This window comes from Alligator sinensis, unplaced genomic scaffold (assembly GCF_000455745.1).
Source record: "Alligator sinensis unplaced genomic scaffold, ASM45574v1 scaffold1097_1, whole genome shotgun sequence".
Classification (NCBI taxonomy): Eukaryota; Metazoa; Chordata; order Crocodylia; family Alligatoridae; genus Alligator; species Alligator sinensis.
The window spans coordinates 1,420,555-1,437,309 of NW_005841950.1; the positions used below are offsets into that span (position 1 = coordinate 1,420,555).

Genomic DNA, 16,755 nt, shown 5'->3' on the forward strand with positions numbered 1-16,755 from the left:
CTATCTGTGTCACTGAATTATTTCTGATATAGCAGAGATGCGTCCTTAATCACCCCCTTACACCCCATGATCCAACTGATCCAGACCTTCACAACTCTGGTAGCAAGGGTGCATTTTTATTATGTATTTGAATTTGTCTATAGATCTAGCAAAAATTGCTGGCATGCTATGTTATCTGGGTACCCCAGTGGCTCTTGGTTATTCCATGCTTCACTAGTCTCTTCCCCAGGCTACTCCAGACTGTTCTCTAGCATGAGCAACTCCTGAAAGGGGGATTCCAAAGAGTTCTCAGGAAAGGTAGACCTTAGCATCAGTTCCAGCAGATAAACAAATGGTTCACTTGGAGTGCCATAGAAACTCCTTCATCCCAAGGAGATCCCAGTTGCCTCCTCTCTGGGAGAAGTAGCGCTGGAGTTGTATTCTTTCCCAATTGCAAAGAGAACAGCACCTTCTCTGGAGTTGATGAGGTCCGAGGCCAAGAGTTAGTCCATTCTGTGATCTCCAGTGGCAGGCTGAAATGCTTTATCAGTTGAATGCTTTTGGAATGGGCCAAAATGCTTTAGCAGACCCCAGTTATCCTAACATCTGTGGCTAAAGATACTGACTACTATTACCAAGCTCCTTCTCAATCATGAGCAATTTTCCCACCTGTTACCTGGTTCTTTGTTACAGCTTGTGGCCAGTGAAAGGTTACTGCAGAGGTCCTTTGAGGCTATATCAAAAGAGTGGACCAAAAGAGTCCACAAACTAGATTTACTGATGAATTCATTCTACGGAGTTTGCAAATGTGCATTTTTGACCCTCACATGGTCTTCCAAAGTGTGGCTGCACTAATTGGGGTTCTGTGGCAAAGTTCACTGACTCCCCAGAATGCTCAATGGTAGTAGTTAAAAGTTGTGAATATTTGCCTGTTAGCAAAGACCTTTCAAGTCATGTTGCTGCTGCAAGTGTCACCTCAGTAGATGGACACAGTCATGGCTCCAAACTCCAGGAAACCCTGCAGAGCTACAACAAAACCATTGCACACCTCAAAAGGACTAAGTCCTCAGCCTCGTGTTGGCTAAAACTGATAAGGCCCTGAAATTCCCAAGCAACACTCAGTGCCTTTGCTGCATACCTGCATTTCCCAAAGAGGTGTCCATGCAGATACAGGAATATCAAGCAAGACGGTCAGAACCCTCTAAGCTAAATGCACTCGCAGAGAAGGATTCTCTTGTCTTTGCATCTGTGGAGTGGCAAGGTAGTTGGGAAGCATCACTTCTTAGCTGCCTACAATGCTTTCAAAGTGAAAAAATGCTCCACTTTGAAGTCTTACCAAAGTGCAGACTTTTTTTTGCGCCTTCTGTGCTAATAGCTGTGTTTATTGTTGTCGGATGTAAGTAATCCAGGGTGTTTTAGTTTGCCTCAAAGGGACAAGACTTCCTCTTGGTTACTTAAAAGTTCATTTAGTTGCAATATAAGGTCACCAGCGCCAGGGCGTTCAATATTAACTAACCCCATAGTGAACAGGTTCTTAAACGTTGATAAAACTCTATGCGCTATTCAAATCCATTTCCTCCTTGGGACTTCAAATGGTGTCATGGAAACTCTGTGGGGTCATCATTGAAGCCAATGGCAACCCATTGTCTAGCACACCTTTTGGCCAAAGCAGCTTTTCTTGTGATTGTCAGAGTAGGTGAGCTATGAGCTTATGTCATAAGACCCTTGCACAGTCCAGAAAGACAAGGTCTTGGCATCATATGCCCCAAACTCTCAAGAGAGGCTGTCTCTGACTTTCATCTTAATTACGTTATAGACTTGCCTACTTTCTGCCATAAGCTTTCCATGTGTAAAGATGAGACTTCATGCTCTCAGTGTTGGTCAAGCCATCGTGATGGATTGTTTAGCGCCTCAAGCTGTTGTCTATGTATCCTATGCTGAGAGAACAAAAGGTCAAGCAGTTCCTGTGCAAATGCTTTCCAATTGGGTAACCTCCTGGATAATGTCCTGTTGAGGTTGCTAATAGTCACCACCTCAAATGTTCAGTTTGTTCTCCCGGAGCCCTGGATGTCTGTGGTTTTCCCAGGGAACGTGTGCAAGAGAGATGCATACAGAACCACGGCTTGGCTTTCTTTGCCCAGTGTGCATCCCAACCCCTGTACCAGAGCTTATACAGATTTTTGGCATGCCATTCTGTCACACCTCACCAAGTAGACTCCCAGCCCCTTTGCCAGAAAGCACTGCTTTGGAGTCACCCGGAGTGGAATAGACATGTGCAGTGTATCTCCATCTTCTACCCAGCAGGGGAATTGTTTTTTTTCTGGAGTGATTGCACATGTCGGTTCCATAGCCCAGTCCCCTTCCCCTCTGCTCTGTTGTCTTATGCCATTACCAAGGTACTGAGATAGGATTGAAGAAGCTCTGCCATTACAAGCTGGGATGGGGGCACAAGGAGACAGTGGTGTCATGTGCCACCCTGACAAATACTGGTAGGGAGAGCTCTTCAACCTCCAAGCACTAAGTACACACCTGCCCCTAGAGCGAAGCAGACACTGCGGCATATCTCCAATACCAGTAACAAAGCAGGTGAGTAATGGTCTTTCCTGAAGTCTTCTTACACTTCAGGAAACCAGCCAGAACCCTTTTTCTCCCCTTCCCACACAGTGTGACAGCAAAGGCTAACTGAAGTATTGCAGTGTGCAGGGCTGTATTCCCAACATGTCCTATGTAAATAGAAATTGGCCTTAGGCCCAAGTTTTTCAGTGTCTTGGCATAACTGGAGGGAACACTTGGGTAGCAGTTTTGCCTCCATGCTGTTGGCTAGAGATGGGCTGAAGGCAAAAACTAGATCTAGCCCCAACCCATGCTTAGGTAGGAGCTGAATGTTGTGGCTCAGTTTCACTGCAGACTTGCAAGCTCTTGATTGGAAGCAAAGGGCAGCTCCTGCCCTGCACTGTTCTCAGCAAGCTCCTTGTGATTAAATTCTGACTGGCATGTCCAACCTGAGGCCGAATTGAGAATTAACCTCCAAATTCAGTTTTCTTGCAAACATTCATGAATGGTAATTGTACCCTTCCCATTTCCTATTCTGGGAGGATGCAGCATCTATATCACTGGCAAGTACCTACCCTTCCTGCAGGGCTCTAGCCAATGGCAGCCAGAAGAAGACTAATAGCATGTTTGATGCAAGTGACTTCTCTGACTTGCCTGCTATTTAGGCATGCTCAGGGATGAGGACATGAGAGGTGAGGTTTTGCTTTCAGCCTTGGGCTTGCCAACCAATGCGCTCTGACTTTTGCAGGGCAGCAGGTTGCCTGGTGAGCAGTCAGTCACTGTCACAGAAATAAAGCAACCCGCTGAGCGGATGTCACAATGCTGGCCAGCCTGGGTCTGCTGCCTTGCTGTTTACAACTTGCTGAAACCCTCGGACTGCCCCCTCGTGCTCACTGTCAAAATGTGACTGACCCTTAATACATATCTAAATAAGGGCTTAACGTTAAATCCATCTGGGGGACACAACTCCTTCCCCTTCCACCCTACTGTATGGAAAACTTTAGTCTGGAAACAATCTTTCTGAAACAGTGGTTGGCAATTTTTTTCTGGCAACTGGCTGGAACAGCCCAAATTGGGGCAGGACAGCACTGGGACCCACCCGCCTTTGCTTCTCTCTACCTTCCAACCACAGCAAATTGGCAAAGTTCCCTCCAGCTCCGTGGACTGGGTCCAGTGGCTCCATAGAGCCCCTGTTCTAAGCGATTGTTGCATGGCGCGTCTCGGAAGAAATGACTGGTTATGGCAGGGAAGGAAGGTTTGCTGGGATTAGCACTTTAGGTCTGTTAATGAAAGCAAGAGTAGCTCAGTTACCTGACTTGTTACCTAATCCTCAATGAATTGCACACTGAACTTGGGGAGCTCTTCAGCTCATACTCCTGAATGCAGACCACCTTGTTCTGAAATGCCTGATGATTAATGAGTTGGGCTGAATTCCTCCAGAGGCCAGGAGTTCGTAAGGCAATGATAGCTTGTATTAGACCAGCTGCATAGTTGGGATAGAGTTAAACAAGCCTTTGAATGCAAGACCTTCTTCTCCAGGTCTGAGGAGACAAACCAGCATAGCAACAGTAAAAAATCGTTGGAAGAGTAGGGGACAAAAATTCCCAGAGGTAGCAGACAAATAATTAGCAGAAGCCAGGTCCGCCTCAGCTTTCTTTACGCAGTGAGGTGGCACCAGTAGATTGAGATGGGTAAATATAGATGAACACTTACTGTCTTCCTAGAGCAGTCCTCAACCAGGATGCCACAGCACCATGGGGTGCTGCAAGATCCCTTTAAGGGTACCACAAAATATTAGCACTGTTTTGTGTGCAAACACCTGCACATCATTCCCAAAATAAACCCACAGATGTCAAACAAGAATCCACAGAATCAAAACTGTTCTGACCTGCTGTAGTCTAAGTTCTTGGCAACAGAAGAATTGCTCCTATTTTTTTCCATAGAAAAAATAAGAGAAATTCTGAGGGGGCCTTGAGTCTAAAACTGTTGAGAACCACTGTCCAGGGCCTTTCTCTAACAGTGTTACCAGTACTTGCTGGGAGACAGCTGCTGTGGCTCTCTCTCTCTGCCACAGACCTGGCCTAGACGACTGCAGCTGAATGAATGTAAAACCTGTTCTTGCTGCAAAGGCCTGTCTTTCCTTTCTGTGGAGCAGAAAACTTTGCCGAGAAGAGGTGAGCACTCTTCCAGGACAGCCTGTAGCCCCTGAGTGCTGGGAAATGTGTTCTTAGTTCCATCTTGCAGAAGATGGCATTGATGCCATGTCTCCCACATCTGGGGCAAGTGCTCCAACCACTGAGCCACGGGGTAACATGGGTTACCACCACCACCTCCTCCACCAGCCATCTTTAAAGAAAGATAGTAACACCACCTACACCTTTCTTTAAGGGGAGATGGAAGCACCCACCTCCAGGTGAGTGTCCTGGGGAGGGGACCCAGAGTCAAGGAGCTCCTCTTGGTGGCACTGAGTAAGGTGCAGATGCCCTGGAGGAGGCAGAATTCAAGACATCCCCTGTCCTCAGCGTTAACCTCTGGAATAGTCCAGGCACCTCCTTCCTCAACTAACTCTTTCATGGACTCTCCCTGTACCTGTCAAGCTGCCAAACTCTGGATTCTGGATCCAGCTCCAGGGGCCAGGCCTCTAGGAGTTAAGCACAGCCAAGCTTGACAGAGTGGGGACCTAGATCCCTTGGACCAGGGCTGTAGTGTATCCCTGGTGGAAGAGCACTTCCAAAGGTGCACAGCAGGAAGGAATCTGTCCATGAGACTGGCAAAGAGCTAAGCTTATATAGGGCACAGCTTTCCTTGGGTGTGAGGCAGGTGCGTGCACCATGTTGAGAGGCAGCTGGGGCCACTCTGGTCAGTTTGGAGAGGAGACTGAGCAAGAACCTGGCCTGAGTACGAAGCATGCAGAAAATTGACACCTGTATCAGAGCCACCACCTCCTGCCAACAGTAGAAAACACTCCAGAGTCCTCAGGGGCATTCACCAGAGCAGCTGCCATCAGCCCATGTGTACTGTCTCTGGACTTCTTGGTACGCAGCTAAGTCAGTGGCGCACACATGCGCGTGCTCTTTCGCACGTGCTTAGAACATGAGCCTTGCAGCTCCTTGGACAGTTTGAGGAAAACCAGCACTTGTAAATATAGCGTGAGCTCACTCTACACAATTTCCTACGGTTTGTACCATCCGCTCAGTACTGGTTTTCAGCAGAGACATCAAAGGCCCTGCTAACTGAGGCTTGTTATAGCAGCTGCAGGACTGTTGGAAAGATCAAGAGCATTTTTATGACTGGAGAAATGGTTCTCACCTCCCTACCCCACTTTTCACAGGCAAAAACAGTGCCCTCTTCAGCTTCCACGTGCTAAGATTTGCCTCGGGACACAGAGGCAGCCTGTCTGAAGCAGGGGAATGAACAGTGGCAAAATGATCATCAGCATTTGCGTTAGCGCTGAGACATTGCACCAGTGTCTATGGGATGGGCTCCCGGGTAAGCTGCTTGGGGCGGGGGGTCTAACCAGTTCAGTATATCGCTTCTGAGGGGGGACTCAGGCAGCTCTGTTGCTCTCAGTGTCAGTATAGACAGAACCAAAGTCTGACTCTGAAGCTAGAGGTGCTGAGCCTGAAAGTGGAAGGGGTTTGGGAAGTTATTGTTAATTGAAGTGGAGCCTTTTTTACAAGCAGATGCAAAATTTCTCCTAAAGAGGAACTGCAAAGTCACACCAGTTGAGTTTGACTGCTTTTGCTGGCAGTCTGGGATGGGGACGATGAGCTTTCTTAGCTCTGATGTGCAGGGCTGAAGTGGTGTTTAACCACTGCCTTTTTTCCCAGCGTAAAGGATGATGGCACTAGGGACAACTGTGAAAAAACAGTTTGAAGTAGCTCAAATAGAAATGACTTCTGTTCCCCTCTAGGGAGTGCCATCAGGGGGCAGGCACTGGGGGCCCCAGTTTTCATAGGCCTTGAGTAGCCAGCTCCACTGGTGCTTTTACAAAAACTAGTCACAAGCAACAGGAGCTTCTCAAATGTGTCAAATTCCCTCGGCTCAGCCAAGGTGACAGGGTGGCAAGAGAGCTTCATGCTGGCAGTGAAGGACTTTCCCAGAGGCAGGAAGCCCAGCTCAGAGTCAGCCACAGGGACTGAGCCATCACTCACCAAGTTCTACAGAAACTCTGGCCACCTCAAGCCCTACAAGAAGCATTAACAGAGAGGACTGGCACCATAAATCCACCAGCAGCCTGACAACATTGCCATCCTCTCTCTTTACATGCGCCAGGGAGCCCTGAGCCAATACCAAGTTTGAACCCCCTCATTCTTCATCCTATTGGGTCCTGACCCCTTCTTGCTGAGCAAGACCCTGTCTCTGCAGGCTGAGTCAGTGTGGATGCAGGGTTACATTTCACTCAGCCAAGTGGAGGCTTTCTCGATGCCTTCCACCTCTCCTGCTGCTGGCTGCAAGGAGCACACAGCTGAAATGGTCGGGGAGTTGCAGCCACCTTGCACTCAAGCGCCCACCTGAGCTTCTGTAAGATCTTCAAGGAAGCGGCAGATCTCCACAAGAGAACATCTTCAGCGCACTGCATGGGTGGGAAGTGTGTTCCACGGCTGATCTGAAAGGAGCAGGGGAGCAAAGAGCAGTGTTAGGAACTGGAGAGGCCCCCAGAAAAGAGGCCCTGCAGCATTGAGCAGGCAGAGGCTGAGATGCCTGCTGCTAGGGACCAGGTCCTGGCCATGGCAGCCATGAGGGCAGAGCTGCCAGGAAAGCACAAATACAGTCAGCCTCCCACTGCTCCAACCACTGTGTGCCCGTTGCCTCAGGGGCAGCACAGCTCGGGCTTCTGCTGACTTTGCACCCTTATCTCCAAGCTGCAGGCGCCTCTGCATTTCCGGTTGGCACCATACTGGAGGGCCTTTGGGTGTAAACACTGCATGAGCTGGTAACAAGATTACAGGAGCTTTTCCCTGTTCCCCTCCACGCGCCCCGGGTGAAGGCTGAAACCACAACCCCAAGCACCAGTCAGGGGAAGCTCTGAAGTGACGTTCCCTGGCCCAGCCAGCCCTATCTGCCAGGTCCCTGAAGACGCTGCCCAAACTGCCACTCTGCTCCCCCTACATTTTACTGCTTACAGAGACTCAGGTGGCTCTATCAGAAGTGCTGATTTGTTTTCCTTGTGAGGTCTGTGCTGTGAAGCAGCCTGGTGCCTTTGGAGGTTGCTTTCTACTGTGTTCCCAGGAGGCCCGAGGGCCAAGTCCCTTGGGATGACAGGGGTGGGGGTCAGGTAAATAGCAAGGGCTTTGCCACTGCTCTGCACCACACCAGTACCTCTCAGTGCATGGGAACATCTCTTGCTCTGCTGAGTCTGCAGTGATCTGGGCGGTGGTGTCTGAAGGGCAAAGCCACAGCAGGACAGCCCCCACCAAGGCTGAGACAGGCCAGCAGAGCTGCCTTCCAATGCCCTAAGCAGACTTTGCTATGGCTGATCCCACTGGAGGGAAGATGCCAGTCCTGCTCCCAGCTGAAGAGGCTCCCACATCTGAGCTATCTTCCGGGGGGGGGCGGGGTGTCGGGGTGTCATGCGCTGAGTGGGGACCTGGCAGAGCACGTCAAGGCAGTGGCAGGGAGACCTGTGAGGGCTGCTGTCCAGGAGAACCAGCTGGTGAGACACCCAGGGGCCACCGCTCCCCAACATCAGTGATACCAGGAGTCCAGGCAGGACCCCAGGCTTAAGCTGGACATGGCCCTTTCACCTATAATAGTACCTTCCTAAGAGGCCTCCTAACCTGAGCCCATGGCAACTCCCAGCTGGCTGGTGCAGGTCACATCGTGCTCTGCACTCCTGAGCCAAGGAGGCTGCCACCTCCCCACGTCAGTGACCATCCGCAAACCACAGCCTCAGCTTTGTGCAGCCGCATGTCAGGGAGGCACTGTACCGCCACCCTCACAAGCCCCGTTCTCATTCATCAGCTCCCACTTTAGCCATCTTAGGCAGATGGTGCTGCTTGGCAGCAGAAGGGTTTTTCCTGGCACCAACTCCTGTGCCGGGCTCTGCACAGACAATCTGCTTACGGTAAAGCCCCACCACAGCTCAGCGAGTGCTGACACATGCCCTCCAGCTAAGCCAGGTATTTGGAGCACTGCTAGGCTTGGGGCAAGAGCAGCCTGTATGTGTGTCTGCCTGAAGGGCTGGAGGGAGGGGACTGCAGGCAAACACCCCAGCACTTGCAGCATCGCTCAAGGGGTTGCCACAACACCATTTCCAAGCCTGTTACTGATGCACTAATGGCTTTAGCTGTGCAGCCTGGGACAGAGTACCTGGTCCTGGACTTCACCAGCATTTACCAGCTTGGAAGCTGCACAGACCAGCTGCCAGGGGTGAAAGGCACCAGGCGGGGCCAGCAGCCTTCAAGCCTGTGTAACAGCAGGCAAAACACAGGCACTGACAGAGCCAGCGTGTATGCACCCCCTCCTCTCTGCACACTGATGCATACACCCCCCACTCTACATACTTACATCTACACACACATCCCAACACCCTCCTACACACATACAGACACACACACACATGCACGTGTGCAAAGCCATGCAGGCTCTTGCTTTTCCTTACCCCAGCCCTACAGCCCATCCACAGTCCATTGGGCTTCAGAGGAAGCTGTCTGCTGTCATTCTCCCTGGTGAGAGGGGAGGAAGCACCTTTGTGGGCAGTCAGATGCCTGTTGGCTTCTTCCTGGGTCCCTCCTCAGAGACAGCAAAAAGAATCTGGCCAAGTGACATGGCCTTATAACGGCATTATATTATAATACCCTTATAACAGCATAACCCCTGCCCTTCAGGAGTCGTGCCCCAGTCTGCTGTGTTGTGCAGGAGGCCTTAAGATCTACCAGGAGATGGCAGCTGCCTGTGTGAGATGAGAGGGCAGATGGGGGAAGGAGGCCCCTGCCCTTGTAGCCTGAGGGAACAGCCAGGGGCACCAGCAGAGCAGTGGGCACTGCCCAGCCCAGCTAGCTCCCCCCTCAGCTCCACGGCCCCCAGCTGATGCCTGGGGACACAGCACAGAGGGAGACCAGAGTGGCCTGTCATCCCCAGCCCAGCCCTCAGCACCATCCAAAATGGAGGGGGGTGCAGAGGGAGGCTGAGGCAGAGGCCCTGGGGAATCCAGCCAAGCAGCCTGTGCAGTCAGGTGCTTACCCCAGGTTCCCATTCCCTGCCCTTGTCTTGATGCTGGCTGGCAGCAGCTATGCCTAGAGGATTGCCCAGGCAGGTCTACCCACGCAGCACCACTGACGGCTGGGACAGCCACCTCCCAGCACTGTGTGGGGGAGTAGGCTCCTTGCCCTCACCCGTCAGTGAGGCACCTCCCTGACACAGAAGAGGCTTGGGCTGGCACCCATGGGGCTCCCCACTGAGACCAACCCCCAGCAGATTTGCTTAGCACAGGCCAGTTGGGTGCTGGGATCAGTCAGGACTACAGTCATGCAGGCACCAGGCCCCACTGGGGCAGCTCTCAGCTTTTGGGCTCAGTCGCTTGCCTCCAGTCAGCAAAGCGGGGCAGGGGAGGTGGGCTGAGCCACAGCAGCGTAACCCATGCCCAGGACCCCTTCAAGATGGCCTGGCAAAGAGCAGCCCTGTCGGGAGGAAGGGACCAGGGGGAGGGAAACCAGACAAAGAAAAAGCCACCCTCGCCTGTGTGTGATTGTCTCTTAAAAAGATTTATTCTCTCTCCTTGCCCGAATGTACAAAGGCAAGAAGAGTTCAGTTTGTATATATATATATTTATATATATATATATATAAAAAACAAGGAACTTGGTAATAATGTACACTTTACAGAGGGCAGAATCAGGAAGACTGAAATTAAACCCAACACAGCAACTCCAATGGAAACAAGAGCTATAAACATCAACGTTTCAAAGTCCCCGTGGGACCCCTGCTCACCGTGTGGGGCGGGGGGTGGGCTTGCAGAAGGAAGGTGGCTCCAGGCATGGACAGCGACGGGGCAGGGGAAGGGAGGGAGGGGACTGGGAGGGCAGCGTCCCCTTCAGCTGCCCAGACTGCTCGCTGGCAGGAGCCTGCTGGGAACACTGAGGTCGAAACTCAATACTACTCAGTTGACACCGGTTTTCATTAACGGCCAAGGGAAGACTGAGAACAGACCCCACCTTAAACCAGTGTTCAGAAGCTCCTTGCCAGCTGACCTCCTTGCTGGGATCATTTGGATTGACTTGTGGCTTCCCATATCTCAAACACCATGAGTCTCTTCTTCCAGGGCTGGCTACTGCCCCTGCCTGGCCCTTGCCTGCTGATGGAGATGTCTAGACTGGGGCCAGAAAGGTTATATGGATGCCTGAAGGACACTGCTGCTTTGCCCACAACCTGCAGAAGCCAACAGGAAAGGTCTCAAACAACAACCTGGCACCAGCTGGGCTTCCTCACAGACCTGACATGCCAAAGATGGGATGCCACCCACTGCCAAGCTCGAGTGTGTCTGGTGGCTCCACCATGCTGGCAGCCCTTTGGGGTCATTTCTTGTGAGCAGCTGAAAGGTCCCCCCTGTTCCAGAGGCAGAGCAAGGGGCGGCCCCTTTGCCCCGCAGGGCTCCATCTCCCAGGTCCTCCTTGCCAAGATAATTCTCCCTATATTGTGAGGACCAGGCTCAACCCACCTGGCCTTCAGGAACGTCCCACCAGACAGGGAAGTGATCAGCCCTGCCTTTGGGGGGGCCCTGGCTGCTCTATGCCCAGTCCTCAGCAGGGGCATGTGGAGATGCCAGTGGGTCTGGGCCAGGAGATTCCCTTCACCCAGAGAGCTGTGGTGGACCAGCAGACCCACTGCCCTGCCCTTCCATGCCAAGGCCACTGTGGGCACTGAGGCCTGCCTGGGGTGGAGGGGCAGATCATGCCAGCCCTTTGGCTGGGCAGAACCAGCCTGGCTGGGGAGCTGAGCTGCCTCTCTGAAAGATGTAAAACCCTAAGCAAACCAAGACCCACTGCAGGGGGGAGGGGGGCATGGACACTGGAAAACAGCTGACAAGGATTGACCAGTGGCTTCTCCTCCATTGTACAGAGTGGGAGGGAAGGCGGAGGGGGATGGGGAGGGAAAAGGGGAGGAGGGGAAGGCAGGGGGCAGGGCCCACCCCTGCCCCCACCCCCGCCCCCCACGGGGAAAGAAAACAAAACCCAAAACAACAGCTTTCAAACGATTCCTTTTTACAATATGTACAACAGCCCGGCAGGCAGAGAGGGTCCCGCAGCAACAGCACCTTGGGGGCTGGCGTGACAGACAAGGTAGGGACAGCACCAAGACACAGGGCGCACAGACCGGCCCAGCCCTGGCCCCCTCCAAGGGGGCAATGCAGCCTGCTCAGGTAGGGAAGCAGTGTGCCCCACAGCAGTCTGTGCCAGGCCGGGGATGCCCTGAGTGAAGCAGTTTGGTGGGGGGCAGCAGCCGCTGTCTCCCTCAAGTGAGCAGCCTGGTCCCGGCTCGAAGAGCGATGGTTGTGGGAGGGAGCAGCCTGAGGAACAGCTCTGGGATCTGTCGGTTGCTGGCATCAGCCTCCTCAGAGGGGCACCAGCCTCAGCCACAGTGCTGGGTGCAGGCCCAGGGCAAGGGTGCAGCAGGGGAGCAGCCCTAGTCCCCGTCTCCAGGAGCATTTGGCAGGCTGGTTCCCTCCCACCCCACCCTGAGCAGAACCACTACCTGGAAAACTAATGGGAATAGGGGAAGGTGGGGAGGGCTCATCCCCATGGGATCGTAGCTGACCTGGGAGGAGCGGAGCCGGGCAGGGGCACCAATGCCATCCCCAAGTGCTCACAGCTCCCCCAAGCCACAGTCACCACTAGGGAATGGGAAACTGAGGGTCTCAACAGAGCAGCTGCAGTGGAGTCTGGAGCACTGCCGGCACCATGGACGTGCCAGGCACTGCCCAGTTTGGGCAGAATGGAGCCCACAGCCACCAGAGCTACCACGCTCTGCCTCCTCAGCCACCTGCACCTGCCCTCTCCCGAGAGAAGAAAACTGGCATTGTCAAAAGTGAGAAGCGACCTTGGATCTTGGCCAGCAGCACACAGGCCCACCACCCTCTATAAATTGGCCTCTATAAATATGTAAGGGGTGAATATCAGGAGCTGGGAGAAAAACTATTCACTAGGGCATCCCAGGACAAAGAGCAATGGCCATAAAGTGTTGCAGGAGTGGGCAATTAATTCAGGCAGAGGGCCACTTACTGAGTGTTGGCAAGCCATCAAGGGCCGCATGACAGGCAGCCAGGGGCAGCTAAATATTAGTTTTCTAAACTTTTTAGGGGCCCCGCGGGCTGGGTAGGATGGGCTTGGCAGCCGCACCTGGCCCACGGGCTGCATTTTGCCCACCCGTGTTAAAGGATGGTTTCAGGTTGGATGTAGAGAACTTCTTTACAGTAAGGGTGACCACAATCTGGAATAGACTTCCCAAGGAGGTGGTGCAGTCCCCAGCCTTGGAAGTCCTCAAGAGGAGACTGGATCAACACCTTGCTGGGATCATTTGATCTCAGCAGTATGCCTACCCAGAGCAGGGGGGTTGGACTCGATCTTTTGAGGTCCCTTCCAGCCCTTAATTTCTATGACTTCTATGGCCCTGGGTGGCCTCCCTGCTGGCATGGGAGGGGCTGAGTGGCTTTGACAAATGGCAGGTGGAGGAGCTGGGCCAAGTACTGAGGACTGTGAGGTGGTGGGGAAGGGCAAACCCAGAACAGAGCCAGCCCTCCAAGGGGGAACTCAGCTGTGCAAAACTAGGGTTGCTCTGCTCTGTGCTGTGCTGTGTTGTGGCGAAGGAACATTTTTCACTGCAGCCCTGGATCCCGCTGGCAAAGGGCTGATGCAGGGGCTGCACCTACAGAAGCAGTAACAGAGAAGGGCCGGGGGGAGGCAGCAGGCCTGGTCAGGGCACTAGGGCAAGGGACGCTGTGGTGAACAGAGGAAAGAAGGCATTGCAGCAGAGCACTCTGCAGGGAGGGGCAGGGCACTGGGACAACCACTTCCACACCACCTCCAGCAAAGGTCTTAGGATGGGTCTAGGGTCTGCCCCACATAGGGCTCAGTGCACGCACGGGAACTCCCCGACCTGCAGTCTGAACCAGATTTTCCCAGCTCCAACAGGGGAGGAGCCCTGCTCAGACCATGGGATGTCCCCCCAGGCACCAGGTCACCACCCCACAAGTGCACGCATGCACCCACAGTGCACACACACGGGCCATGATGGGAGTAGCCATCCCCACTGTGCACGTGTTTGCTGCAGGCAACCCCCCGATATGTTGGTACAAATGGGAAGAGCCCAAACTTTCCTTCCTGAGACTGCAACTCCCTCTCCAGCCGGATGTCTGAAGATCTTCCCTGGTTCCAACACGGCCACAAGCAGAAGGTGCAAGGGGCACACAACAACGTGAACCCAATGGGCTGGTGCTCCCTGCCCGCCCCGAGTCCTGGGCTGCTCCGAAGCGGTGACCTCCAGAGGGACCTTCCAACTCAAGTCCATCAGAAACCCTTGGTGCTTCCTGCACCCTCTTCTTCTGCACCCAGCGGGCGATTCACTTCCATCCTGAATGCCGGTGGCCAGTAGAATAAATATTTCTGTAGGTACCAGCTCTCCAAGAAAGGGGCATAGGGAAGGGGGGTGGGGGGATTCAGCGTGTGTCCGACAGGGGAGAAGACAGAGTCTGCCTCAGATTATGGCAGGAACGTCAAACAGAACAATTAACACCATTCAACTGATGTCTAATGGAATTTGCAGCGCTTCCTCATGTGAGCCAGTCACATGACTTGGGGCAGCCTAGGATATCCGACCACATCATGTCCTGTCCAAAACAATGGAAAAGGGGGCATTAGCCCAGGGCAGCATGTCAATCACAAAAGGGTAGTGGCAGCTGGCAGGAACCCAGGAGCAGCCAGCTTTAGTCTCCATCCATCCCCACCAGGCTGCCTGATATCAACAGGCCCCAGCATCAGACTGGTGGAAAAGGCAACTCCCCCACCATCCCTCTAAGAGGCACTGCTTTCACAGATCTAGCAGACAACTAGCTACAGACTACACCAAAACCAAAGCATCTGGTCAGTGGCAGGGCAGCTGGCAATGGCAGGACAGATATGAAGGGCCTCAGCTGACCTGGGGATGGGGGAACCCAAAACTGGAACAGCATGGAGCACATAGGCTAGGGCAAAAAGGCAGAGCTGCTATGGAGAATTGCGAGGGTGGGCATCACAAGACCACGAGTTGGGCTTGAGGGGCACTGGCAGAGTTACTGGGGGGCAGCAAATACATCCCCCACACCATGCCCAGGGCTCTGCCTGCAGAGGCTGCTCCTCTGCTTTAGGAAGCCCCCAGTTCTCCCCTACATATAAGAGGGAAAGCCCTAGAGACATGTGACATTCGCCCACGTGTTGGGCACCTTCCCACAGCTTAATCCTCTCCATGCCACAACAGAGCTTTCCATGCCCTGCAAGAAGACACCTTGGGTCTCAACAGCTGGAAGTTGGCTACATGGGGCTGTTCTGCAGGCTTCCCCACCTTCACTAGGGCAGAGGCTTACCGTTCTCACCTCCGGGGAGGTGGGTATAAGGAGGGAGTGGAGCCCTGCTGGCTGGCAACAATGGCTGTAGAAGAGAGACCTGCAGAAAGAAGCAGAGAACAGATCAGGAGCTGCACGGCAGCACCATGGGATGAATGGCGGTGACGCCAAAGGCTGATGACAATGGACCTGCAGTTCAGGTCGCTCAGCCTTGCCCTGCCCTGCCCTGCACTATGCAGTGGCCTGGAGCTGGGCTCAGTGCCAGGGGGCTCCAGCACCAGCCCTGAGACTGGGAACAATGAGTTGCCCTCCCCGGAGACATGACCCCAAGACTGGCAGCGCCCCATAGGAGGGAGCAATTCACCACAACAGGCCAGGGGAGCCATGAGAGCTGTCTATTTCAGCCTGGTGCTGCTAGCCCCCCAGGGCAGGAGAAACTATGGGGGCTACCTCAACCTGCCTTTCGCTGCTCCCCCTCACACTCACGCCAGGTAATCCCACACCCACCAGGGTTGTTCAGCCCAGCCCTTCCCCACACTCAGAGCTCTAGACCCTGGCATGGACCAAGCCCCCCTCTTTCACTCCCTGCCTGCGGGCCCTCTGCTCTCACCTGTTGCATAGGGCAGGTTGTACTGTGCTGGCAGCAGCGAGTACCCTAGGTGGTGGTGGTGGTGATGCGTTGACATGAGGCGTTGGGAAGGGGAGGTCCGGGGTCGGTCCACGCTCCTCTCCCCGCCTCCTGCTGCCCCGACAGTGCTGCAGCCTCCGCCTCCCCCCACCACCCCACAGCCGCTGCGCTCTCGCTCCTGAGATGTCTTCTCGCTTATCTGGACCGGGAAGCACAAAGGTGCGTTGAAGACGGTGGACAACCAGGCACCATGCAAGTAGGCTGGCCCTGATGTCCACAAGGCAGAAGTGTCCAGGCATTGTGTAGCATGTGCCATGGGGATGAAGTGCTGCAGCCTCCGCCTCCCCCCACCACCCCACAGCCGCTGCGCTCTCGCTCCTGAGATGTCTTCTCGCTTATCTGGACAGGGAAGCACAAAGGTGCGTTGAAGACGGTGGACAACCAGGCACCATGCAAGTAGGCTGGCCCTGATGTCCACAAGGCAGAAGTGTCCAGGCATTGTGTAGCATGTGCCATGGGGATGAGGCTACTAGGGCAACTGTCTGAGCCAAGGGCCCAGCAGGTCACTGCAGGCTCCTCCAGTGACTGAGCTCCTCATCCTGCTGGTGCTGCCACAGCCAAGATAGCTCTGGACTTCTGCCAGTGAGGTTACCTCCAGCCATAGATAAGCAGGGCTGAGGCTGGTCAGGGCTGGGGAAGTGCCTGCACAAGGCCCCATTACGGCCCTTCCTAATTGGACACAGTATGCTCCGCTTCCCGTCTCAAACACCGGTCTCAGGCTGCTGCTGTGAAGAGGCATGAGGCTGCCCCCAGTGGACAAGGAAGAGACAACAGATGGGCAGCACCAGTTTGCCGTGTGCGTGTGTGTGTGTGTGGGTACACACATACACACACACACATATAAATGTATATATATATACATATGATGTGTGTGTGTGTGTATATATATATATATAAAAACATCCACCCCATCATCCCCCTACCTACATCACAGGATGGTCTCTACACCCACCCCACACAGCAGGATCATTTTCCAAGGCAGCTTCTCCCATGGATTATAA

At 53.7% G+C, this 16,755-nt stretch overlaps 1 protein-coding gene across 6 annotated transcripts in view; it reads right to left on the reverse strand.

The window, feature by feature from the left end:
• Window positions 1-13,004: 13,004 nt before the first annotated feature.
• Window positions 13,005-16,755, reverse strand: part of ZNF609 (zinc finger protein 609) — a 117,721-nt gene continuing 113,970 nt past the window's right edge. For 4 of the 6 annotated variants that reach the window (XM_025199865.1, XM_025199861.1, XM_025199864.1 and 1 more), the window contains 3 exons: window positions 15,677-15,893; window positions 15,097-15,166; window positions 13,005-14,355 (listed from right to left, as the gene is read on the reverse strand). In XM_025199865.1, the coding sequence (XP_025055650.1) occupies window positions 14,349-14,355; window positions 15,097-15,166; window positions 15,677-15,893 (294 nt within the window). In that variant the 3' untranslated portion in view covers window positions 13,005-14,348. Of the gene's footprint in view, window positions 14,356-15,087; window positions 15,167-15,676; window positions 15,894-16,755 lie in introns of all 6 variants that reach the window. The other 2 variants (XM_025199863.1, XM_025199862.1) reach the window with 1 other exon arrangement.